At 45.3% G+C, this 21270-nt stretch overlaps 1 protein-coding gene across 1 annotated transcript in view; it reads left to right on the top strand.

Moving 5' to 3' along the window:
* The window catches only part of RBM22 (RNA binding motif protein 22), a 94467-nt gene that overhangs the window by 21370 nt on the left and 51827 nt on the right, over positions 1-21270 (top strand). The window contains exons 2-7 of the mRNA XM_078653604.1: positions 12752-12805; positions 13445-13474; positions 13627-13759; positions 14095-14195; positions 14384-14559; positions 16111-16311. Of these exons, the coding sequence (XP_078509730.1) occupies positions 12752-12805; positions 13445-13474; positions 13627-13759; positions 14095-14195; positions 14384-14559; positions 16111-16311 (695 nt within the window). The remainder of the gene's footprint in view (positions 1-12751; positions 12806-13444; positions 13475-13626; positions 13760-14094; positions 14196-14383; positions 14560-16110; positions 16312-21270) is intronic.

Here is a 21270-nt window from a genome sequence, read left to right as displayed (position 1 = left end):
CCACATGGTCTGGGTTCGTTCATTGGCTTTAATGAGAAATGTAGTTTTAACAGTAAAGGACCAAAGTCAAATAAGGACCTCCCCCTGAATTGGTTTAATTCTGAAACGAGCATCTGGTTCAGCATACATTTGTGCTACTAGTAAATTCGATCTTAATCAAACGTACTACTAGTGCATTGATTCCTCTAAAGAAAGACCTTTATTTAGTAGGGATGTTTTAGTCCATGAGCTGGCAATTAATGACTGTTGCTGGATGGCGTCTCTCTGCCTTCCGAGAAGGTAAAATGCTAACTGCTGACTAAAGCAGTGTCTTAACCAAATGTTTTCCCTAAATATCCTTTAACCCGATCTATCTACGGGTGATCCGAGTACTGCAGAGTCTGAATTTAAGAACTCTATTCAGCCATGGAGAATCCTTTGTGCAGACAGTTATGTTGGTGGACGAGGTTTCGAAATCTCAGGTTGAAATATTAATGATCAAAGGAGATGTAAATCCTGTAAAGGATTTAAAAATGTTTCGGAAAATAGTAACTGTGTTGAAGTAGTTGATTTCTCAATATTCAGCTGCTCTCTTTGTGTTAAGGGGGAATACAATTTCGATCTGGAAAATTAAGAATCACTGTGATGATCAGGTTGCTTGGTATGACCTAAATATTACAATTTCCCCAAACTGTTGTTCAGAATCGAAGATACGATTGTACAAGTGAAGCTTTTATAGCTGATATTCATGGTTTAGAATTTTGTGCTGTCAATGAACGGCCCATTGTGATGTACCAGCCAATTGTACACATGTATCCATGTATATAGGCATCCTTTTGTATGATCTTTTTTTTTTTTGGCAGCTATATGCATCTACGTTAAAAGTTGATCAGACAAAACGTATGCAATTAGCTTCTAGGAGTGGATCACATTAAATGTTCATCATATAATATTAATAAAATAGACCATATTGAAATCTTTCAATAGCCACTGAATAACATATGTCACAGTCCTTTGTAATGTCAGCTAGTGGAATAAATTAGTAGATAAGCTATATGATCTGTTCATTGATTAACACATCTACTGTGGATTTGGAAGATAAAACACTTAGTCCCTGATTCAGAAAAGCATTCAAACTGGAGGGAATGGCTAGGAATAGAGAACTAATCAGACTCTGTGTTAGCTTGTGTGAATGCAGTATTTCCAAAGGCTTTGAAAGATTATCTTCGGGAATTGTTGTTAGCACTATAGAGGAGGCAATATATTCTAGATGTAATTTAAAGACTTTGGTGAGTAAAACTAGAAACTATGATAATATTCAATATTGTTAAGTACACAAAGTGAAAAAAAGAATTAATTGTAGCCATTTATATTGTGACCCTGGCTCCCCAGATTGTATGCTTACAAACGTATTTAAATCAAATAAAACCATTTGGGCCACACAATTGATAGTTTTTAACAACTGTCTGCTAGTATCATAGACACTGACTGGCGTGGGACAGTACTACATTCATTTTGTAAGGAGCGTGATTTTGCAAAGCCAGACCACTACATCAAGATAGCTTTATTGGATGTAGAGGCTAAGTAGTTTGTCAAAGTTCTGTTGGATGTCTTGCAGGCTTTTGCAGCTGAAAAAAAGAAATTCTACATAATTTGAGACAAACTTCTGATTAGCATCAAGCACTAGCGATAATGCAGAGCTAGTGCTTTTAAAGGTTTACCACTATTAACAGGTTATGTCTGTGCTTTTTTGACTGCCAATCAGCCTTTCACTGTGTTGATCCTCCGTAGCCCTGCTCAGTGCTCGCTATGCCACCCACTCATTTAACACTTGCTGTGTTATGTTCTTGAATTGCCCAGTATGCCCGCTCCCGCTGCCCGGTTGCCAGTGCCTAAAAGCAAGAAAGCCAGGCGCTGGGCTCTGTTGGACCTTCGAGGCAGAGGAAACGCTGCAGTCCTGCTCAGTGTAGTCTGTAGCCCATGTGGCTAATGGGAGCCTGGAACAGCCGACATCTTAATGCTTAATGCCGACATCTTAATGCTGGCTCTACAGCCCAATGCATGCAACTGAAGTGCGGATTTGGTGACTTTGAAGGCCAGTGACAAAGCATTAAATGCTTAATTTAGTTCATGGCTAAGGGCGGACTGGCCATTCTGCCTTACTATTGTTTTACCAGTGGGATGCAGGCTAGTATGTAAGGCTGCACTATTATGGTAGCCTGTACGGATGATTACTCAGCCCCCCCCCCAATCCACCAACGCCCCACTGTAGTCCTGATCCCCCGCTGTGTGGTGCTGATTTGAACGCCTTCATTGTCGGTGACAAAGGGACAGCTAAGGTATCATGTCTTACCCTGATGTAAGGGGTGTGAATGAATGTTGGAAAGACAAACAAGGCGCTGCCTGGGCAGACGAATGTGTAAAACGACATTCAATTAGTGCAGAATTGTGAGGCATACCATTAACAGCGCCACTGGAATTATACAATTGTGCATCTGCAGCGTTTTTCACATAATGGTACATTTGGGGCATAATCGCTGCTGAGGAAGTTCGAGGCCCTCCTCCACCCGCAGGCTACCACCTGCGCCTCATCCCTGGTGGCCAGTGGTAGGCCGTAGGTTTGCTCATCCTCTATTGTATTGCCTGTATTTTCTTTCATTGCTCCCGTTGTAGTGACTGCATTTTCATTATTGTGTCTGTGACTGCTGTTGTCTGTCTCCCCCGCTGCCTGTATGTGGTCTGTGCCCATTCTCTCCCTCTGTTACCCTCGCTGCCCCCGTGCCTCGCTGCCTGGTTTCCCTCTGCTCCCCTCGCTGCCCCCGTGTCTCTCTGCCCGGTTTTTCCTTCTGCTCCCCTCGCGGCCCCGTGTCTCTCTGTCCGTTTTTAGGTTTCGCCTCGTCGAAAGCTGCGCCGCGCAGCTTTTCGGCGCAGGCGAAATCTAATGTTAGAACAGTGTGGCCTTCGTTCCGCCTCTCTCTTCCATTGGCTAGCTCCATAAATGGAGGCTAGCCATTGGAAGAGAGAACTGTCCGTCATTTCCCGAGGCGATTGGTGGGCGTTCCGCCGATTCTTTCCCTCTCCGCAACGTCGTGAAGACGTGGCCACTGTGGGCGTGGACTTTTTTTTTTTTTTTTACACCGGTTTGTGTTCATTGTTCGTCTTGTTCCCTGTCCCGCTGGCTGTTTCCTGACCACCCTCCCGCAGTCCATGTGCCTGCCCGCCCCCCCTCCCGCTGTCCGTGTGCAAACATTAAGCAAACATTGTAGAGCACGTTGCGGTACACCACCCTTTCCAGTGAGGCACGGGGAGCAGCGTAATCAGGGGGCACAGTACGATTGGAAAACCCCGAGCGCGTGCACATAAGTCAAGCATGGAACAGCGACCCCATTAACCAACAGTGCCTGCACAGGACAGCCAAACAACACCGCGCGGCAGAGGTCCGAGCCAACCGATGCCCCAACAAAACATCACTTTTTTACCGGAGACAACAAAGGAAGTACTGGTGTTTGGGCACCGGGCAACCGGCGAGGCTCTAGACGTAGAAACAAATGAGAAGCCTACTGGAGGCGGTGCATGCGATGCCCATGGCACCAGTTGGCAGTGGTGTAATGAAACTAGAGTTCAAGCGCCCCCCCAACACACACAAGGTACGCGGTGGGAGCCATCACGATCCGAGCCCGCCATCTCTGCCTCACCTACCCCCACCCTCATTATCAGTACCATACAGGAACCCACCGACTACGGGACTCATTGACCTATGATTGTGGCACACACTAACCCCATGATTGTAGAAAAAAGTGGCGCGGGCGCCCCCAATCTCACACACTCTCAAAGTTAAAGTCAGAGGTCAGGGGCTCAGAGCGCATCGCGCTGCTTCGCGCACACACAGTCAGTCACTGATTAAAGGTCCTATGATTGATGGGCCTGCCTCTGCGCAGGCACATGATGACCCGCCCACCCCTAGAGCAGGTCTGGCATCCATCAATGATTGTGGCCTGCAGGCCCGGCTGGCTGCAGTCCTTGCTACATACTTGCTTGTTGTGTGTTATCTCTGGTGTCACTATAATTCATTTGCTGAAGGACGGCACGGACCCGCACGGTGCACACACACTCACTCCATACATGTGCGCTGTACCTGCACATAAACACACTCGCCCACAAACATGCACACAACATACATTTAAAACATTTTTTTTCCTACCTCAGCTGTGAGGGACCGTCATATTCCAGCAAATCATACTCCATTATTGAATGCACTAATAGAGAAAATGGTAGCATTATTCACTATTAGTGTTATAAAAAATTAACAGAAAATAAGGAAAGTGGAGTCCCAACCAATGTCCACAAGTACAAGCTGCCTATTTCTTCCGGGCACTGATTTCGCCACCTTTGGGCCAATGATGCAACGGTAGCGCCTGGGGTCTCTTTTAGGAACGAGCCATGGGTCGCTGCTGCGACCCCTGGTGACTCCTAAATAACTGCCATGTCCACTGGGTAATTCTTGATAAGAGTCAAATTGAAAATTGTGTACAGAAATCACACATTTTACAGGGCATGTCAACATTGACAGCTCACGCAGGATTCAATATACCAAGAGAAGCTGCTGGAAATACTGAGAATAATAATTCCTTCTGAAGATTTGTGCTCAAAACAGTGGCCTCACATAGGCCCCCCCCATCTCCACCGCGGTGCGCGGGGCCGAGCTCTATGTGGGGGGGAGGTGGGCCTTATGGCAGTGCCCTGGCCTTAGAGCTCCTGGGTGAGGGGGTGGGGGCGAGCTCAGGGAGTGGGCCCTCAGCTCAGTATCCTGGCCTGAGAGCTACTCCGTCGGTGACGCGCTGACTCAGCAAAGGTAGGCGAACTGAAGCCGACACCAGCCTCGGCCCCAGGCCACGCCAGGTCCAGCGGCCCAGCCCCCAGCAGGCCCATCCTTATTTATTTTATTTTATTTATGCGTTTTTATATAGTGCGATCTTTACCCGAAGGCGTCGGAGCGCTTCACAATAGGAACAGTAATGATACATGAGGAGAAAATTACAAGTAAATAAAGTACAAAAGCGTTAAGTTACATGAGGCAAAAGTGACAATTGTGAGCAAACAAAATACATGAGGTAGCAAACACTGCATTACAGTAGGAAAAAGTGACAAGTGTGCAGGTTACAAGAGAAAATAAAGTACAATTAGAGGTGTAATACTGCAATATATGCTAGACACTCAGGCACAAGAACAAACGTTACGTAGGCAATGGTGGAACTTGTGCAAGTATCAAAAGCAAACAAAATGTGAGAGCTAGCAATCTGTAATGTAATGAATAAGGAAGACACTAAGTTTTACAGACTTTATTAAAATACAATTTAGAGGGAGCAGTAGATTGCACAGAACACTATTTTTGCCTTGCTTATTCTTTGTTTTCTACTATTGTATTCTGAGCGCCTCATCCCTGGTGGCCAGTGGTAGGCCGTAGGTTTGCTCATCCTCCATTGTATTGCCTGTATTTTCTTTCATTGTCCCCGTTGTAGTGACTGCATTTTCATTGTTGTCTGTGACTGCTATTGTCTGTCTCCCCCACTGCCGGTACGTGGTCTGTGCCCGTTCTCTCCCTCTGTTCCCCTCGCTGCCCCCGTGTCTCTCTGCTTGGTTTTTCCTTCTGCTCCCCTCGCGGCCCTGTGTCTCTCTGCCCGTTTTTCCCTTCTGATGCTTAGCTGCCCCTGCATTTCTGTGACCTTTCTGCCTTCTGTGCCACTCGTTTCCCCCGTTTTTTGTGCTTTCTGCCCTTTTCCTGTGACCTTTTTGCCTCTGTGCCACTCGTTTCCCCTGCTTTTCTGTGACCTTTTGCCCTATGTGACCTTTCTGCCCTCTGTGCCACTCGTCTACCCCTCAATTGTTGTGCCCTTTGCCTTCTGTTTACTTCGTCGCCCCTCACCGCCCCCGCCGCTGCATCCCCTGCGGCTCCCCCCCCCTGACTGCCCATTCGCTGCCCCTGCCTCCCAGCTGCTCCTCACTCCCACCTCCCCATACATGTCTGCTGCTGAGCGGTCCCGCCGCTGGCGCGCAGCAAGCCCGTCTGCGCCTGGACCATGTCCAGTGCTAGCACCCTGGCCCCCGCACCTGCCATAACTGACGCCAGCACTCTGCACGCTCTCAACCCCGGACGGACCCACAACTGCTACAAGGCCGCCCCTAAACGCACACACGGTCCCTTCACCTGCTGGAACTGCAGCTACACCAGCCACAGAGCCGACAAACCACCCGCCAAGAAAGACCTCAACCACCTCCGATGCATACTACTAAACACCCGCTCCGCACGCAAACACGCCGTCGAGCTCTGGGACCTTCTCAATACAGCCTTCCCGGATGTCTCCTTCCTGACAGAGACCTGGTTGAACAACTCCTCCGCACCCGACATCGCCATCCCAGACGGCTACAAGATCACCCGCAGAGGCCGCACTAACTGAGTCGGAGGAGGAATCTCAATCGTCTACAAGAACAGCATCAGGTTCGCGACTAGCACCGACGACGCGCTCAGCACCGCCGAACACATGCCTTTCCAGATCCCCACAGACCCCAACTGCACCCTCAGAGGCACCCTCGTCTACCGACCCCCCCGGACCCTGCCCCCAGTTCAGCGACACCATCGCCGACTTCATCAGCACGGACGCCCTGACCTCCACCGACTACATCCTCCTCGGAGACCTGAACTTTCACCTTGAGAACAACAATGACTGAGACAACCCGTCACAGCGCCCACCCACTCTGCCGGCCACACGCTCGACCTCAAGCCCGCGCGTCTCCGTCAGCCACACCACCGAACTCCTCTGGACCGACCACCGCTGCATCCACTTCACCTTCCAGAAACCCACCGCACCCAACAGATCCCCCGCTGCCGCTAGAGCAAAATCACCGAAGACCAACTACATGCAAACCTCGCTTTCAGCCCACCCACCGAACCCTCCAACACCGACGTCGCTACCCACAACCTCAGATGCTGGATCAAGAACTGCACCAACACCCTCGCCCCGCTGAAGAAACCCCCCCACATAGACACCAGCAAGAGGGCCAGCTGGTTCACCGCAGAACTCCTAGATTCCAAGCAAGCCTGCCGGAAACTAGAGAAGAAATGGCACAGTGAACAAACACCGGACAGCCACGCAGCACACAAGGACGCCGTCCGCAACCACCACCACCTCATCAGGGCTGCCAAGAAGACCTCCTTCAAAGACCGCCTCGACAACAACGCACACGACAGCAAGGAGCTCTTCAACATCGTGAAGGAACTCTCTAACCCCAGCTCCAACACCAACGACATCCTGCCGTCGCAAGCCCTGTGTGACTCCCTCGCCACCTTCTTCCACCGCAAGATAGCAGACATCCGCGACAGCTTTAACACCCAGACAGCCCCAACTGACAGCATCACAACAGACCCTCCGCAAACAATCAACCACGTCCCCTTACTGGCCTGGACCAGCGTGAGCGTCGATGACACCATCAAGACCATGAGCACAATCCACTCCGGATCTCCGTCAGACCCATTCCCGCACCACGTCTTCAACAAAGCAAGCAGCTCCATCGCACCCCACCTACGCTACGTTATCAATCTCTCCCTTGAGACCGCGACCTTCCCAGAGAGCTGGAAACACGCCGAGATCAACGCCCTACTAAACAAAAACCAAGGCAGACCCAAGAGACCTCAAGAACTTCAGTCCCATCTCTCTGCTCCCCTTCCCGGCCAAGGTCATCAAGAACATCGTTACCAGACAGCTAACCCTATACCTTGAAGAGAACAGAATCCTGGACCCTTCCCAGTCAGGATTCCGCAGCAACCACAGCACCGAGACCGCCCTCATTGCCGACACCGACCACATCGGAACCCTGCTTGACAACGGGGAGACTGCAGCACTCATGCTCCTAGATCTCTCCGCCGCCTTCGACACCGTCTGCCACCACACACTACGCGCACGCCGCAGGGATCCGAGACAAGGCTCTGGAATGGACCACCTCCTTCCTCTACGGCAGAACCCAGAGCATCCGCCTCCCCACATTCCGTTCCGAAGCCTCCGAGATCATCTGCGGCGTACCCCAAGGATCCTTCCTCAGCCCGACACGGTTTAACATTTACATGGCCACGCTTGCACACGTCGCCCTACAGCACGACCTCAACATCATCTCCTACGCCGACGACACTCAACTGATCCTCTCCCTCACCAAGGACCCCATCACCGCCCAAGCCAACCTCCATGAAGGAATGAAGGCCGTCACCGACTGGATGAATATCAGCCGTCTGAAGCTGAACTCGGACAATTCGAGCCCCGACCCCCACCGACCATGCACGCAACCTGGGAATCATCCTTGACTCAACGCTCTCAATGACCAAGCAAGTCAAAGCTGTCTCCTCCTCCTGCTTAAACACCCTCCACATTCTCCGCAAGATCTACAGATGGATCCCGACAGATACAAGAAAGACAGTCACCCAGGCCCTCGTCAGCAGCAGACTCGATTACGGAAACGCCCTCTACGCGGGAACCCCGACCAAGCTCTTTAATCGACTACAATGCATCCAAAACTCCTCGGCACGACTGATCCTCGATGTACCACGACACGGCCACATCACCCCCCATCTGAGTAACCTGCACTGGCTCCCCGTCAACAAGAGGATATCCTTCAAGCTCCTCATCCACGCACACAAGGCACTCCACAAGACCAGCCCAGCCTACCTCAACAGACTGCTCTCCCTCTACACCCCTAACCGCCAGCTACGCTCCGCCGACCTCTCACTCGCCACGGTAACGCGCATCCGAAGAACAACCACCGGCGAGAGATCCTTCTCCCACCTCGCCGCCAAGACATGGAACGCCCTCCCACTGAGCCTACGACAGACCCAAGACCTGCTGACCTTCAGGAGGACACTAAAGACCTGGCTGTTAGATCAGTAGCGGCCCACACACCCCCAAGCACCTTGAGACCCTCACAGGTATGTAGTGCGCTTAACAAATGACTGACTGATTAATTGAACAGGTATATTTTTGGGTATTACTAAAGAGCAGATTGGAAGGTTTTGTTTTTGTTTTTATCTTGTACATTCCTACATTTTTCAAAAGCTCGAGGCTTGATTCACACATGCTTTTAGGGTGGTGGGAGGTACTGCTTGCTGCTCAGCAAGAGTTTGAAACAGAAGATGCAATTAGTATTTCTGAAAAGGAGATGTCTCTTCACCTGAGTCCCATTGAGCTGTTCCGTGGTCTACAGCAGAGGACTAAGTGGCCGATGCATGCTTCAGTTCAAAGTTCAATGGAAAGTAAATTAGGCCTTGACAAGTGTTTTCCTTTAAACCTCTGTATTCTTTTTATTTCAGAGAATCTTCAGTGAAACGTATTTGAAAAATCAGCGAAGCTATTTAAAAGGTTAAAAATATTGGAATCCGGGTACATATGAGAGATACCTTTAAGATGTGTATTTGCTTTTCCGCCATTAGTTTAAGCTGTTATTTTTCTAATTTTTATTTTTTAGTCTTGATAAAGGCACGCCCTGTTAGTTTTGCCAGTGCTTGTTGCAATATGTGAACGGTGCAGTTGTCTTCTCATATACAGAGATGGGATTACAGTGAGCTATGAATGCTTCAAACTAATTTCACAAGAATGGGAAAATTAGAAATGAATCATACCTAAACCAAGATTATAGTTTTGGTGTCAAACGGTTAAGAAATTGAGCTGGAAATCAGAAATAGTAAATTTACAAGAGTTTTATCTCAGAATTATGTGGGAGTGTGGTTCGAAGAACAGAGCAGAAATAGATGCATTGTTATACATTTCAGCCAGTATTCTTATTTTAGCTTGGGAAGGCTTGTTTACAAACTGGACAGCCAATATATTCATCCGACACTACAAGTGATCTAGGCAAAATATTTGCTATCCTTTATGTATGCACAATACGTTTTTCAATGTGGACAAGGTGCAAATAAAATGATTTGGTAATTTGCATTTGCACAACATAACAAGCATTTGCAATGCAATAGGCCTCGCGTTTGCGAGAGTTTAAGCTATTGACATAGTATATGACAATGCCTTTTATCTGTTTTGATAATTAACACATACATAAAAGGCATTATCATTTACAATACCAGTAGCTGAAACTCTTGTAAATGCGAAGCGTATTTCATTTAAAACCAGTGTCCGCCTTTGTACCGGTCTGCTTGGAAAGTAAAAGCACGCATGTGCGCTGAATGTTGCAGGGAAGCATGTTGTGCATGCAGTAGGAAAAACTCATTAACCGAATCAATGCGGCGGCTTTTTCCCGCTGTACGCGGCTATTTTAAAATTACCGTGTTACATGACGAGCTGAGCTCGTCATGAGCGCACGGCTGGTTACGCTCATGACGAGCTGAGCTAGTCATCAGCCCCGAAGGGGTTAAAGAAAATGGTGCTTACAGACTAAATAAGACCTATCGTGTAACAATAGAGGTAAAAGGGCCAGTCCTCATGGGAGGTTACAAATGAAGACAAGGCTGTACTTAGGAGGGACTAACAAGCCTATTAACGAATCAGAAGCCAGCATTTACAAAGGACAATGACACAAGCCGATGCCAAATATGGACGAAGAGTGGGTGCGGCTTCAACTCCATACTCGAATACAACATGCCTCTCAGAGCAGCGCGTGAGCTGCCCAGGCTCGACCTAAAAACAATCATGCTTGTCTCTAATTTGGTGGGTTAAAGCATGTATTGATGGCTAAACGTAATTCCTTAAAATACTGCCCTACAGTGAGAGATGCAGAACCTGGCATCAGTAAAAACATTGTGTGGCTATATATTTGCAACCAACAGTTATCTCATTGTGGCCATGTTTGGGCCAGTTATTGTTTTTTTTAGCTATATTATGCCTGGAGGTATTGCTGTATAGAGATGGCCTAAAAATTTAAGAAAACATTCATATTGAAAAGATGTTTAAGGAGGAAACACACTGTTTGTTTATTACCATTTTATTCAAGTATGAACCCACAGAAATGTGTAGGATTTATATATAGCTCTTTCTCATCAATTGCCAAGACTTAGATTCAATGAATTCAGAGGGACATACTGGAATTCAGACCATCATGGGCTCCTCAGTTTGAGAAGTCGGATGTCGTTTGACTGTGCGGTGGGCACAACAAAAATATTAGCCATATAGCCTGTATGTTTTCAGTATTCTGCTCGCTCTGCATGTTCATACTGTCTGAAACCAATCTTTAACAAAAGCTATTCATCCTATGCAGAACTGGTAGGTAGTCTGTCAAAGCTTTTTAATAATTAAAAAACGATCCCAGTGAATTGTAATAATTTAGTCTGACTGTTTCATTGTTAGCCGGTAATCTGCTATGTAGGATCCTGGATTTTTCTGGTAGTTTCCCCTTTTGGCCATTGTTCCTTTTTTAACAGCATTTTTCCGCTACTGCTCGAGACTGTCAATCATGCCTTGGCTCAATGTAGTGACGTAGCCATCTCTCTCCTAATGCTATTGACTTTTTGGGAATATTCTACCATACTTGAATTCATACACATGCAGTAATTACTTATAGAGATAGCCCTCTTCTTTTGGCTCCCACCTTTGTGCATCGCTTACCTGCAAAGTCATTCCTTAAAGCCTGTTTATGTAGAGGAGCAGATCACTGAAATTATCATTGATCTTTGGGGATTATTGGATTCTGACTGTGTTGAGATGCTCATTATTCTTTTCATGAGTTTAAGGTTTGATTTCATAAGCCAGCTCTGAGCAAGTGTTTTCCTGACCACTGGCGTCACCTGTAACAAGTGTTGCATTCTTTAAAAAAAAAAACACACAGAACAGTAAAAGTCAATGTGCTTCAAAAATCCATGTTTTTTATTCCTTGGAATTTTTTTTTTTTTCAGTCTGGGGCTTCTCATATACCCCCACCCCCTCTCCCTTTTAAAAGAAAGTGAGGGAAAAAAACAATCACAACCTAAGGAATAGTTTCTCCGACTTGGCATCAACGTTTGAAAATAGATATGATTAAAGTACACACACTAACAAAAAAAACTGCATAATGGTTCCCAGCCTTTTCAACAAGGATGCAAAAACAGGGGTGGTTTAGTCCTTGCAGTGTCACCGGAGGTGGGACCATGGATGCATATAAAGAATACATATTTCCTTCAGTATTTCAGCAATCCACATTGACTTAAGTATAAGCTTGTAACATACTGCTTATATCCGCCTCATACTGCTGTCAAATGACTTATTTATATATATATAATCCTTCAGTCCACTTGATGCCCTTACTGTAGAAACTGTTTATTCAACAACAATAAACAAAATATTTATTAGTTACAACAGATACCTAAATCTATCGACAACAGATATTAAGGATCCAATATATAAAATGATAATAAGGAATTTGTTACTAAAATAACAAATCAGTCCTTCTGAGACTATATCAGTTGCAGTAGCTTCAAAAGGTCAATTTTCTCTTGTTCTTAATTGCACTTATCTGAGACATTGCTTTCTCTGGAATTACTGCAATCATTCCACTCCCCAATGTTGGATTTAATTTCATGAAGCCAAAGTGATCTCTCCTTAAGGATCCTTTACCTGATGAAGACCTCAGCTTAACTATTGTTCCATACTTCAAGGCCGCAACATATTAACAGCTGACTGCCGAGGAGTATTTTGAAATTCTGGAGAGAAAAATGCCTTTATTGCCAAGTTCTTGAATGAAATGTTGGTTGGCTGGTAGTCTAATCTCAACCGTACTTTTGATTGTGTGTTTTTAATTTTTTTTTACTCAGGACTTTCCAATCCTGTGCCAGACATGCCTTGGTGAAAACCCATATATTCGTATGGTAGGTGGGGTACTTTATATTGAGCTTTCCTGAATGTTTACTTGTTTATTGCTCTCTCTCAATGCTGGTGATATCTGCTTTGTGACAAATTGTAGAACGTGTCAGGCTGAGAGTACAAGTGAGAGGTGAACAATTTATTATGCGTTTCAGGTTCTGCAACACTATTGCTTATGTTTTGCTTAAACATATTGCTATGTAGACAGCCAAATAAGCACATTTGTTGGGTGAACTTAAATGTATTTGCTTTTCTTATTTAGTAAGTGAAAAGGTGTTTGTGCAGAAGCCTTTTGCTACCAAGCCACCAGGTATACCTGCTTGTCTCATACTTGGCACATTTACACATAAATATTGATGCCCGGTGAGAACAGCCAAACCGAACAAAGTCTGCCCGTTTTCCTTCCAACTGCAACACATAAACTCTTCTTATTCATTTGCTACAATGTGCTGTGAAACACTGCAGTCAGGAATCGCGGTCTGCTTTAGATTTGTCATTTCCTGTGAGAAGTTTTATATTCTTAGCCGCCCGCAGAACATCCTTATTGTATAAAAGGAAACTCTTGAAATTGGGTTGACAAGTGCACAGTGGCATTGAACTACTTATTTCTGTCTCTTTTACAATAATCTGTTTTCTTATTGCAGACTAAAGAGAAGTATGGCAAAGAATGCAAGGTACGTTTTGTCTCTACAACAAAGAAAATTGTTTATTTGGGATTAAATGTTGCTAGGTAAAGAATGTGCCTGTAGTCCATAGTGAAACTTTTAAGCTTAATATTCAGCTTTATGGATAAATGTGTAATACTTGGTATCTGCCTGTCCTGCAGATTTGTGCCCGTCCATTCACTGTCTTCCGATGGTGCCCTGGTGTGCGCATGCGGTTCAAGAAAACTGAAGTATGCCAGACATGCAGTAAGCTGAAGAATGTGTGTCAGACCTGCCTGTTAGACCTGGAATATGGTATGTGCTAGGCTATATACTTGTCTTCATTGTGCCCCTAGGTTTCATCATGTGGGTTATTTTAAACACTAATGTCCCAGGAAGACTTGTATTGACCAGATCTTTGCTAGATTTTCAGGATATCCTGATGAAGTATGTTTGCAAACAATTAATCTAAGTGAAAATCAGTAATATATTTATCAATGGTTACCTCCAATCCTGTATCTACTTTTCATTCCTGTTCTTTTAGACCAGAAGATTTCAAATGCTGCAATTGTTACGGCATTGCGGTGGCAAAAAAGTGCAATGGGAAATGATCATTCTGAAATTATCTTTTGATCTCTCCTGATTTGTAGGATTACCCATTCAGGTCCGTGATGCTGGCATCTCCTTTAAAGATGATATGCCAAAATCGGATGTAAATAAAGAATTTTACACACAAAACATGGAACGCGAGGTACAGTATAAGGGGTGTTTCTGACTGTACTCAGAGTTGCTGTGTTGTGGGGTTAATAGCTGAATATGTTCTTGTTTGGATGTGATGGATGGGGTGGGATAGAGTGGTTTGGGTGAGGTAAGGAGCCAGTTTACTTGTCCTCTGGTCCTTATTTGCGATTTTTTTGGATTTCTTGATACTTCATGCAGATTTTGAACTCCGATGGTACAAGGCCCATTGGAGGCCTTGGGGGAAAGGCAACAACCACTAGTGACATGCTCCTGAAGCTAGCCCGCACTACTCCATACTACAAACGCAACCGGCCGCACATCTGCTCCTTCTGGGTGAAGGGTGAATGCAAGCGAGGAGAGGAGTGTCCATATCGGTAAGTTAATATTATGGTTGTAGGGGCGAGGCATGATTTGTGTGCCTGCAGCATAACCGGATAACTGGTTAGTGCCATTTCATAGCAGTTCACCTCCTTGTCAACAGTTGAGAGTAAAGGATTGTCCTGTCCTACAAAGAACATCTTTTTCAGGTAAATTCAAGAAAGGTATTTAGAGATCATAGAGTGGACAGTCCTTCAAGATGGTTTCTGTGCAATTAGAGATGACGAGAATCATTGGCAGATATGTTTATCTCTGGTTCACATGTTCAGCATAACTTAAAGGGTAAACTAAATTTTACTTTACAGACCATATCACTTTTTTTAATACCTCTCTAACTCTTTCTCTTAAATACTTTGTGTGCTGTTTGCTGCCCTTCCTTACAGCACTCGCTTAAGAAACATGAAGATGTAGTGCTGCTAATTTTCCCCCGGGTTCTCTTTACTTTGCTGAATGTCGAAGGAAAATATAGAAGTTAAAAGGGTGTTTGTTCTGATGGTCTGTGTTGATCCCAGCCCTATCATGTTTGCATCTTGGCTATTTAAGAGGGGTCTGTGGCATCTACTTTTAACACCTTGAAAAACACCCTTTTATCATTCCATACCAATTGAGGGTCTGCTCATTCTGTTTCATTAATTACTCCTCACTTGGCTACTTGTCTGCCCAAGTGTGGCTTTTTATGGTTGAATGGCACCTGTGCCTAAACACAGTATTTCGAACATTTCCAAAACAATGCATCCAGAATGAGATTACACCTAGAGGCAAGTAAAGAAAATGACCTCCATGCCCCTCTTATGTAGGATTTGGCGCTATTAAGTTTCTGCGGGAGATGTGGTTGTTAGAGACAGATTGCATGTTGATTTAGTTTAGAACTGATTTATAGTGTACAGTAACCATTGTAGTAATGAGGGTACAGAGGGATGGGGTGAAGGAAGCTTAAGGTGAAGGACAGCTGGATTGTGTTGAGTTGGATTGAGATAGAATGGTCAGTACACTTGAGCTTAGAAGAATCAGTAGGAAAAGGGTTTCTGTAGACTAATGGAGCAAGCTTTAAGCATACAAGGAGATTGGGGCTTTTGTGGCAGTAGAAATCTGCATATGGCGAAGTGGGAATGGTGGCTAGATGACGATACTTTTAGGAAAGGGGCGAGGGCTAGGAGCACAGTTTAGAAGTATGAGGCGGCTATTGTTGAGTTGTAGGTTAGTGGCAGTGGTGTATGGCCCAGGAAGGAGTACAGCCTGGGAACAGAAATTGAAAAGAGGTTTTAGGTGTGTCAGCCTTAATTAAATATATGAAAAAAGTTTAGGATACTTGAGTTAGGCATAAGAGAAGGTAGCGGAAGAGGTTGGGCAGATATTTGGTTAGTGGAATTGTGAGATGAAGTGTTAAATAAGGATTTGCATGTGTCCTTGACCACTATGAGAGGCCGTGACTTAAAACTGTGAAAGAAATCCTTCTATAAATACTTTTTAAACATCCATCTATGTTTACTTTCTTCACAATAGTAGATATCCCCTATTTGAAAACCTTTCTCTGATTTACCTTTCAGGCATGAAAAGCCCACGGATCCTGATGACCCCTTGGCGGACCAGAACATTAAAGATCGTTACTATGGAATCAATGATCCTGTGGCAGACAAACTTCTGAAGCGAGCATCTACCATGCCACGCTTGGACCCACCAGATGACAAGACCATCACCACTCTCTACGTGGGCGGGCTGGGTGATACCATCTTAGAGAACGAGCTTAGGTAAGAGATGATTTCTTTTTAATCCTTCCTCTGGAATTGCTAATTCCCTAAGAACATGGATTCAAGAGGGAACTGGTCTATTATATACACCACAGAAACAGGCCAGATGTGGATTGCTTTGTTTTCCTCTCTAGCTGCTATTATCCAGCTAGCCTGTTGAAAAATAATTTAAGTATATCTTTCTGTTGGGTATACCCAAACCCTCCTGTCTCTATTGGTGCTTGTCAAAAAGAGGTTGAACGTGTAACTTTTTGCCCTCGCCTCAGTAGGCCTGGAATAATAGTATAAAAAGCTTAATAATAATTCCATTCTTTGCAAACCAGAGATGCTCTTATTTCACGTAAATTGCTTAAAATCAGCACTGGCTTGCAGCACAAAGAATACAAATGTGGTAATTGTGTTACTTTGTAATAAAAGCTTTTGCATTGAGGTGAACTGATGTCTGGGGGCGGGAGGCGGGAGGGTTGGTCACCAGACGAGCCACAGTGTTTTGGACAACCTGTAATCTGTTGATGTCCCTTTCGTTGGCTGAGATGAACAGCACGTTACAGTAGTCTAAGCAGCTTAAAATCAGTGCCTGACTTAAGGTTTTCCTCAAAGACAGTGGTAGGAAAAGAAAGACTCTTCTGAGCTTGCTAAGGCTATGGAAGCAGGCTCTGATAGTAGAAGAGACATGGTCTCCCATGTGAGTTTTTGGTCCAGCCAGACTCCAAGGTTTTTCACCACTAATTTTGGGCATGGGGTGGGACCTAGTTCCTCTGGCCACCAACTAGGCGACTATATCACAGTGGCATCACCAAATAGCATTATCTCGGACTTGGTAGCATTCAGTTGGAGAAAATTAATTTTCATCCATTCCGTTATAGATTTCATTCCTTCACAAAAGATGGCTTGAATATTAGGGTTGGATTTGTCAAGTGAAAGTAGTAGCTGGGTGTCATCAGCGTATGATATAGGGATAAAGCCCAGTTTTCTCAACAGTCTCGCCAGGGGAGCAACGTAAACGTTGAACAAGGTAGGGCTCAAGCATGAGCCCTGTGATACTCCCTTGGTGATCTTAGAGTGGTAGGGGCCTAGGTTAATGGTCTATGTTCTGTCGGATAGGAAGTTGGTTAACCATTTCAGAGGTTTCCCTGTGATGCCTATGTCACCCAGTCTTCTGAGTAAAATTTGGTGGGATATGGTGTCAAATGCTGCAGAATGTTCAAACAGCACCAAAAGCACCACCTGACCCTTATCCAACAGCATCTTGATGTTGTCCGTTACTGCCACTAGGGTAGACTCCATGCTGTATCTGGGGCGAAATCCATATTGTGAGGAATCTAGGCTGTTAGTGGATTCAATGAAGTTGGAGAGAGATGTATTAATGTGTTTTTCTTAAGCTTTGGTGTGGAGGGGAAGGAGCGAGATGAGTCGATAGTTTGTTACGTCTTCCGGTGAGATTTGGAGATTCATTTTAATAGGAAGTATCTGTGCAGCTTTCCAATCCGGAGGGAGGGATCCTTCCTTAAGGGAGCTATGAAGAATATTACAAATGGGGTCGGCAAGCTGTTTGGCCAAGGTGGCGGTTAGTTTAGCAGGTATCCGGTCCAATGGGGACCCTGATTTAGCGCCTTTTAAGAGAGCTTCTGTATCTTCTATAGTAAGTAGTGGAAAATGTCCTAATTGACTGGTTACCGGTGGGATGTGTTGGGGTTAAATTTCTGAGTTAGGTTGGGGATGTATAGTAGAAGGGATTTTGTTATAGATCGTGTCTATTTTCTGTGTGAAATGACTAGCAATGTTATCGCACAGTGTTTGGGATGGTACAAATGCCGTGTCGCAGGCCAAAGGATTTGTGAAGGTTTTTAGAATCTAATAAAGGCATTTCTGAGAGCTCCCAGCTTGTTCGAGAGCGGCTGCGATATGGGTCTACCTTGCATTTTTTAGATTGCGGTGGTAATGGATTAGAGCCTCCTTGCATTTTTCTTTATCTGAAAGGTTTGAGAGCGGCGCCAATGGCGTTCGAGTCTTTTGCATGAGCCTTTTTCTAGCCGCATGGGGGTCGAATACCATGGGGCCTGGCGTCGTTTTGTGATTGTAGGGCATTGTTTCTGAGGTGCTAATTTGTCTAAAGTAGCAAATAGGCTAGCGTTGAAGGAGGCTAGACGTTTCTCAACATTATCTGTTTCCGCGTGATAAGGTGGGCAAAAGGCACCTTCAAAGTGTGCTGGTGTAATTAAATTCCATTTTCTATAGCTTTTATTTGGATAGCATTTGGGATCGGCGTGAGCCTTGTAGTTAATAATCCGAAATTCGACCATAGAATGGTCAGACCAGGTCAGAGGAGTCGTAGCAACATAAGATATGTCAGGAGAGTTAGTTAAGTTGATGTCTAACGTATGCCCTGCCTGGTGGGTTGGATCTTTGTTTATTACAGTAAGGTTGAGTGCAGCCAGTTCGGTCTGAAAAGATGAGGCTTCTGGATTGTCTTGAATTTCACTATGTATGTTGAAATCTCCAAGAAGTACATTTCTGGAGAAATGACGTGGGGTAATAAGTTCAATGAGCTGGTATTGGTTAGTGGTCCTGGTGGGCAATAGACTATAGCTCCTTTCCAGTTACAGTTGTGGTGCAGGTTCATGCTAAAAACCAAAATCTCCAACTGATCGTTACTTACTTGGTCTAGGACAGAAATAGTAGCTGATTTTTTTATAGACTATTGCTATTCCTCCCCCTGTCCTATGTGGTCTATCTAGTTTTAGTATGTGGTAGTCATCAGGGAGTGCTACTACTATGTCAGGATTGGAGTGAGGTTTAATCCAAGTCTCTGTTAGGAACCCTATGTGGGGATTGTTGGAGGGCAGCAGGTCCCATATATTAGCAGCATGTTTGGGCAGTGACCTTACATTGGCCAGGGAACCGTTCCGGTTATTGCTGGTATCTGCTCTGGCAGAGTGCCTTTTTTTGTAAGATGGGAGACACGAAACGTAAACCGTGCGGTCATTCCGAATCGATTTCAACGGACTCGCAGAGTATTTGTGTCGGTTGGAACCGTATCGTCCACCCCTATGGACAGCGTCTCCGCCCTCGGCATTACGATGTCTATTTCCAGCAGCCTTTCTGCGTCTGCCTGTCCGACACGACAAGGCTGTCGGAAAGTGATTTTAGGGGCCCACTGGCAGCCTCGGTGTTGGCCCAAAGGGGTACCTAATATCTCCCCAGTAAAACACTAAACTGTGTGACAGGCACTGTGGGGTGCCTGTGAGAGGGTGCAGGGTTTTCGGAAAACACCCAATTTTCCCATAGGAGCCTGTGTTACGGACGGTTGTAGGGTGTAACCCGAGCTCCCATAGGAAACAATGGGAATCAGACCTAACCCTGTTATTGTTGTATCGTAATACGCAAGTCGTTCAGTCCCGATTCCGAGTCTGTGTCGGACTGAGACTTTCCACCTGACATCATAATGAGCTCCTAAGTGTACATTTCCTTAATGCCGATATACCCCATTGACCACATAGAGTTTGGGTATACATTCAGTATACCTGACATGAGACCAGGCATATCCCTAAGACTAACTGAAAGGAGTAGAGTATTCATCATCCATTTCTTCCTGTTAGGAGTTCCTCTCTGTTGCACTAGATTTGCCATGCTAATGGGGACATCTCCTGGTCTCATGTACAGGAAGCTCAAGTATTCAACATTGGTCCATACCACATCTCTAGTGGTTCACACTCAGTGGCGTTGCCTTCCTCCAATTCAGTGGTATGTCTCTCTTCCCCATTGTAAGTCCCAGTCTCAACAGGGTTTTTACTCCACTCGTAAAGCTGTCATCTTCCAGGATGTTTTTTGGACGATCTCTTTATTATGGTCGGTTGGTCTCTTCTGTACCGTCTGCAAGGTATTAAATATTTACTCCCAAAAGGGTTTAAGGATTATGCATCCCCAGAACGTATGTAAGAAATCTGCTACCACATTCCTAAAGCATAGGCACTCTGGCCCTGGCCCATTTACAGAGCACCACACTCTTTTGGGGCTAATATCTTGTGCTAATATTCTAATTGAATGAAGAACAATCTGTTTGAGATTGCTGCCTTAAGAGGGACCGTTATGGCCCATTTCTCCCTCCGAGGTCTCTCAAAGTTGAGCAAAGTTATTTGGGTAATTAATTATTAGGGTCCTCTTGTAGGCATAGATAATCATCCCCTGTGTGTGAAGCTGAGACATGGTCAGTTTGGCCTCCATAGGGCTAAAGTCTGGTATTTCCTTGATTGTTTATTAGGTAGGTTGTGACACCATGCCCATTTAAGAGAGATCGCTAAAACTGTGTATGCAGAATTCCAAGTAGTTCTCTTAGATGAGAAAAGGGGCTTAGCATCTCCCAGGAGCAATATTTCATGATAGTAACCATCCACCCACTCCCTCCAACGAGACAACCTCGGAAAGCACAGTGCACTCCTATAGGGGAGTTTGGCCTGTCCTATTTCCCGGCAAACCTACCTCTGTTTGCAGCTTTCCATGTGAAAAATAACTACCCTTGCTGCTGAGTGTTTCTTGCGTAAAGATTGCCCCATATACTCAGAGTTGGGGATCCTCGCAGCACCCTGCCCCCAATTGCCCACAGTTCATCTGCCTATGCCAGGTCTGGCAAGGCTTCTGACTCGGAGGATGAAATCCATTTATTTATGACAAAAAGGTGACCGCTCCATAATACGAAATGGGTACAATCATTGCCAGGCGGCTCTCAAAAGGTTGATTCAAAGCACTGAGCAAGTGATTCTCTGGGTTGTTCCCCACCGCACAAAAGAGGACCAAGAAATTCCTGTGGGATGGCAGATGGGTGGTTTTAAAATTGAAATACTACCCTTCACAGTGCGAGTGAGAGCTTATTTTCCATGTCTAAGCAAATGCATGGAAATAGGTTTTCTTTCTGAGCAATTTCCTCTACACCCCTAGGTATTTGATGCTTTGTTTAATGAT

This window comes from Lissotriton helveticus, chromosome 7 (assembly GCF_964261635.1).
Source record: "Lissotriton helveticus chromosome 7, aLisHel1.1, whole genome shotgun sequence".
Classification (NCBI taxonomy): domain Eukaryota; kingdom Metazoa; phylum Chordata; class Amphibia; order Caudata; family Salamandridae; genus Lissotriton; species Lissotriton helveticus.
The sequence above is the reverse complement of the archived record's forward strand: the minus strand, read 5'-3'. Positions and strand labels throughout refer to the sequence as shown.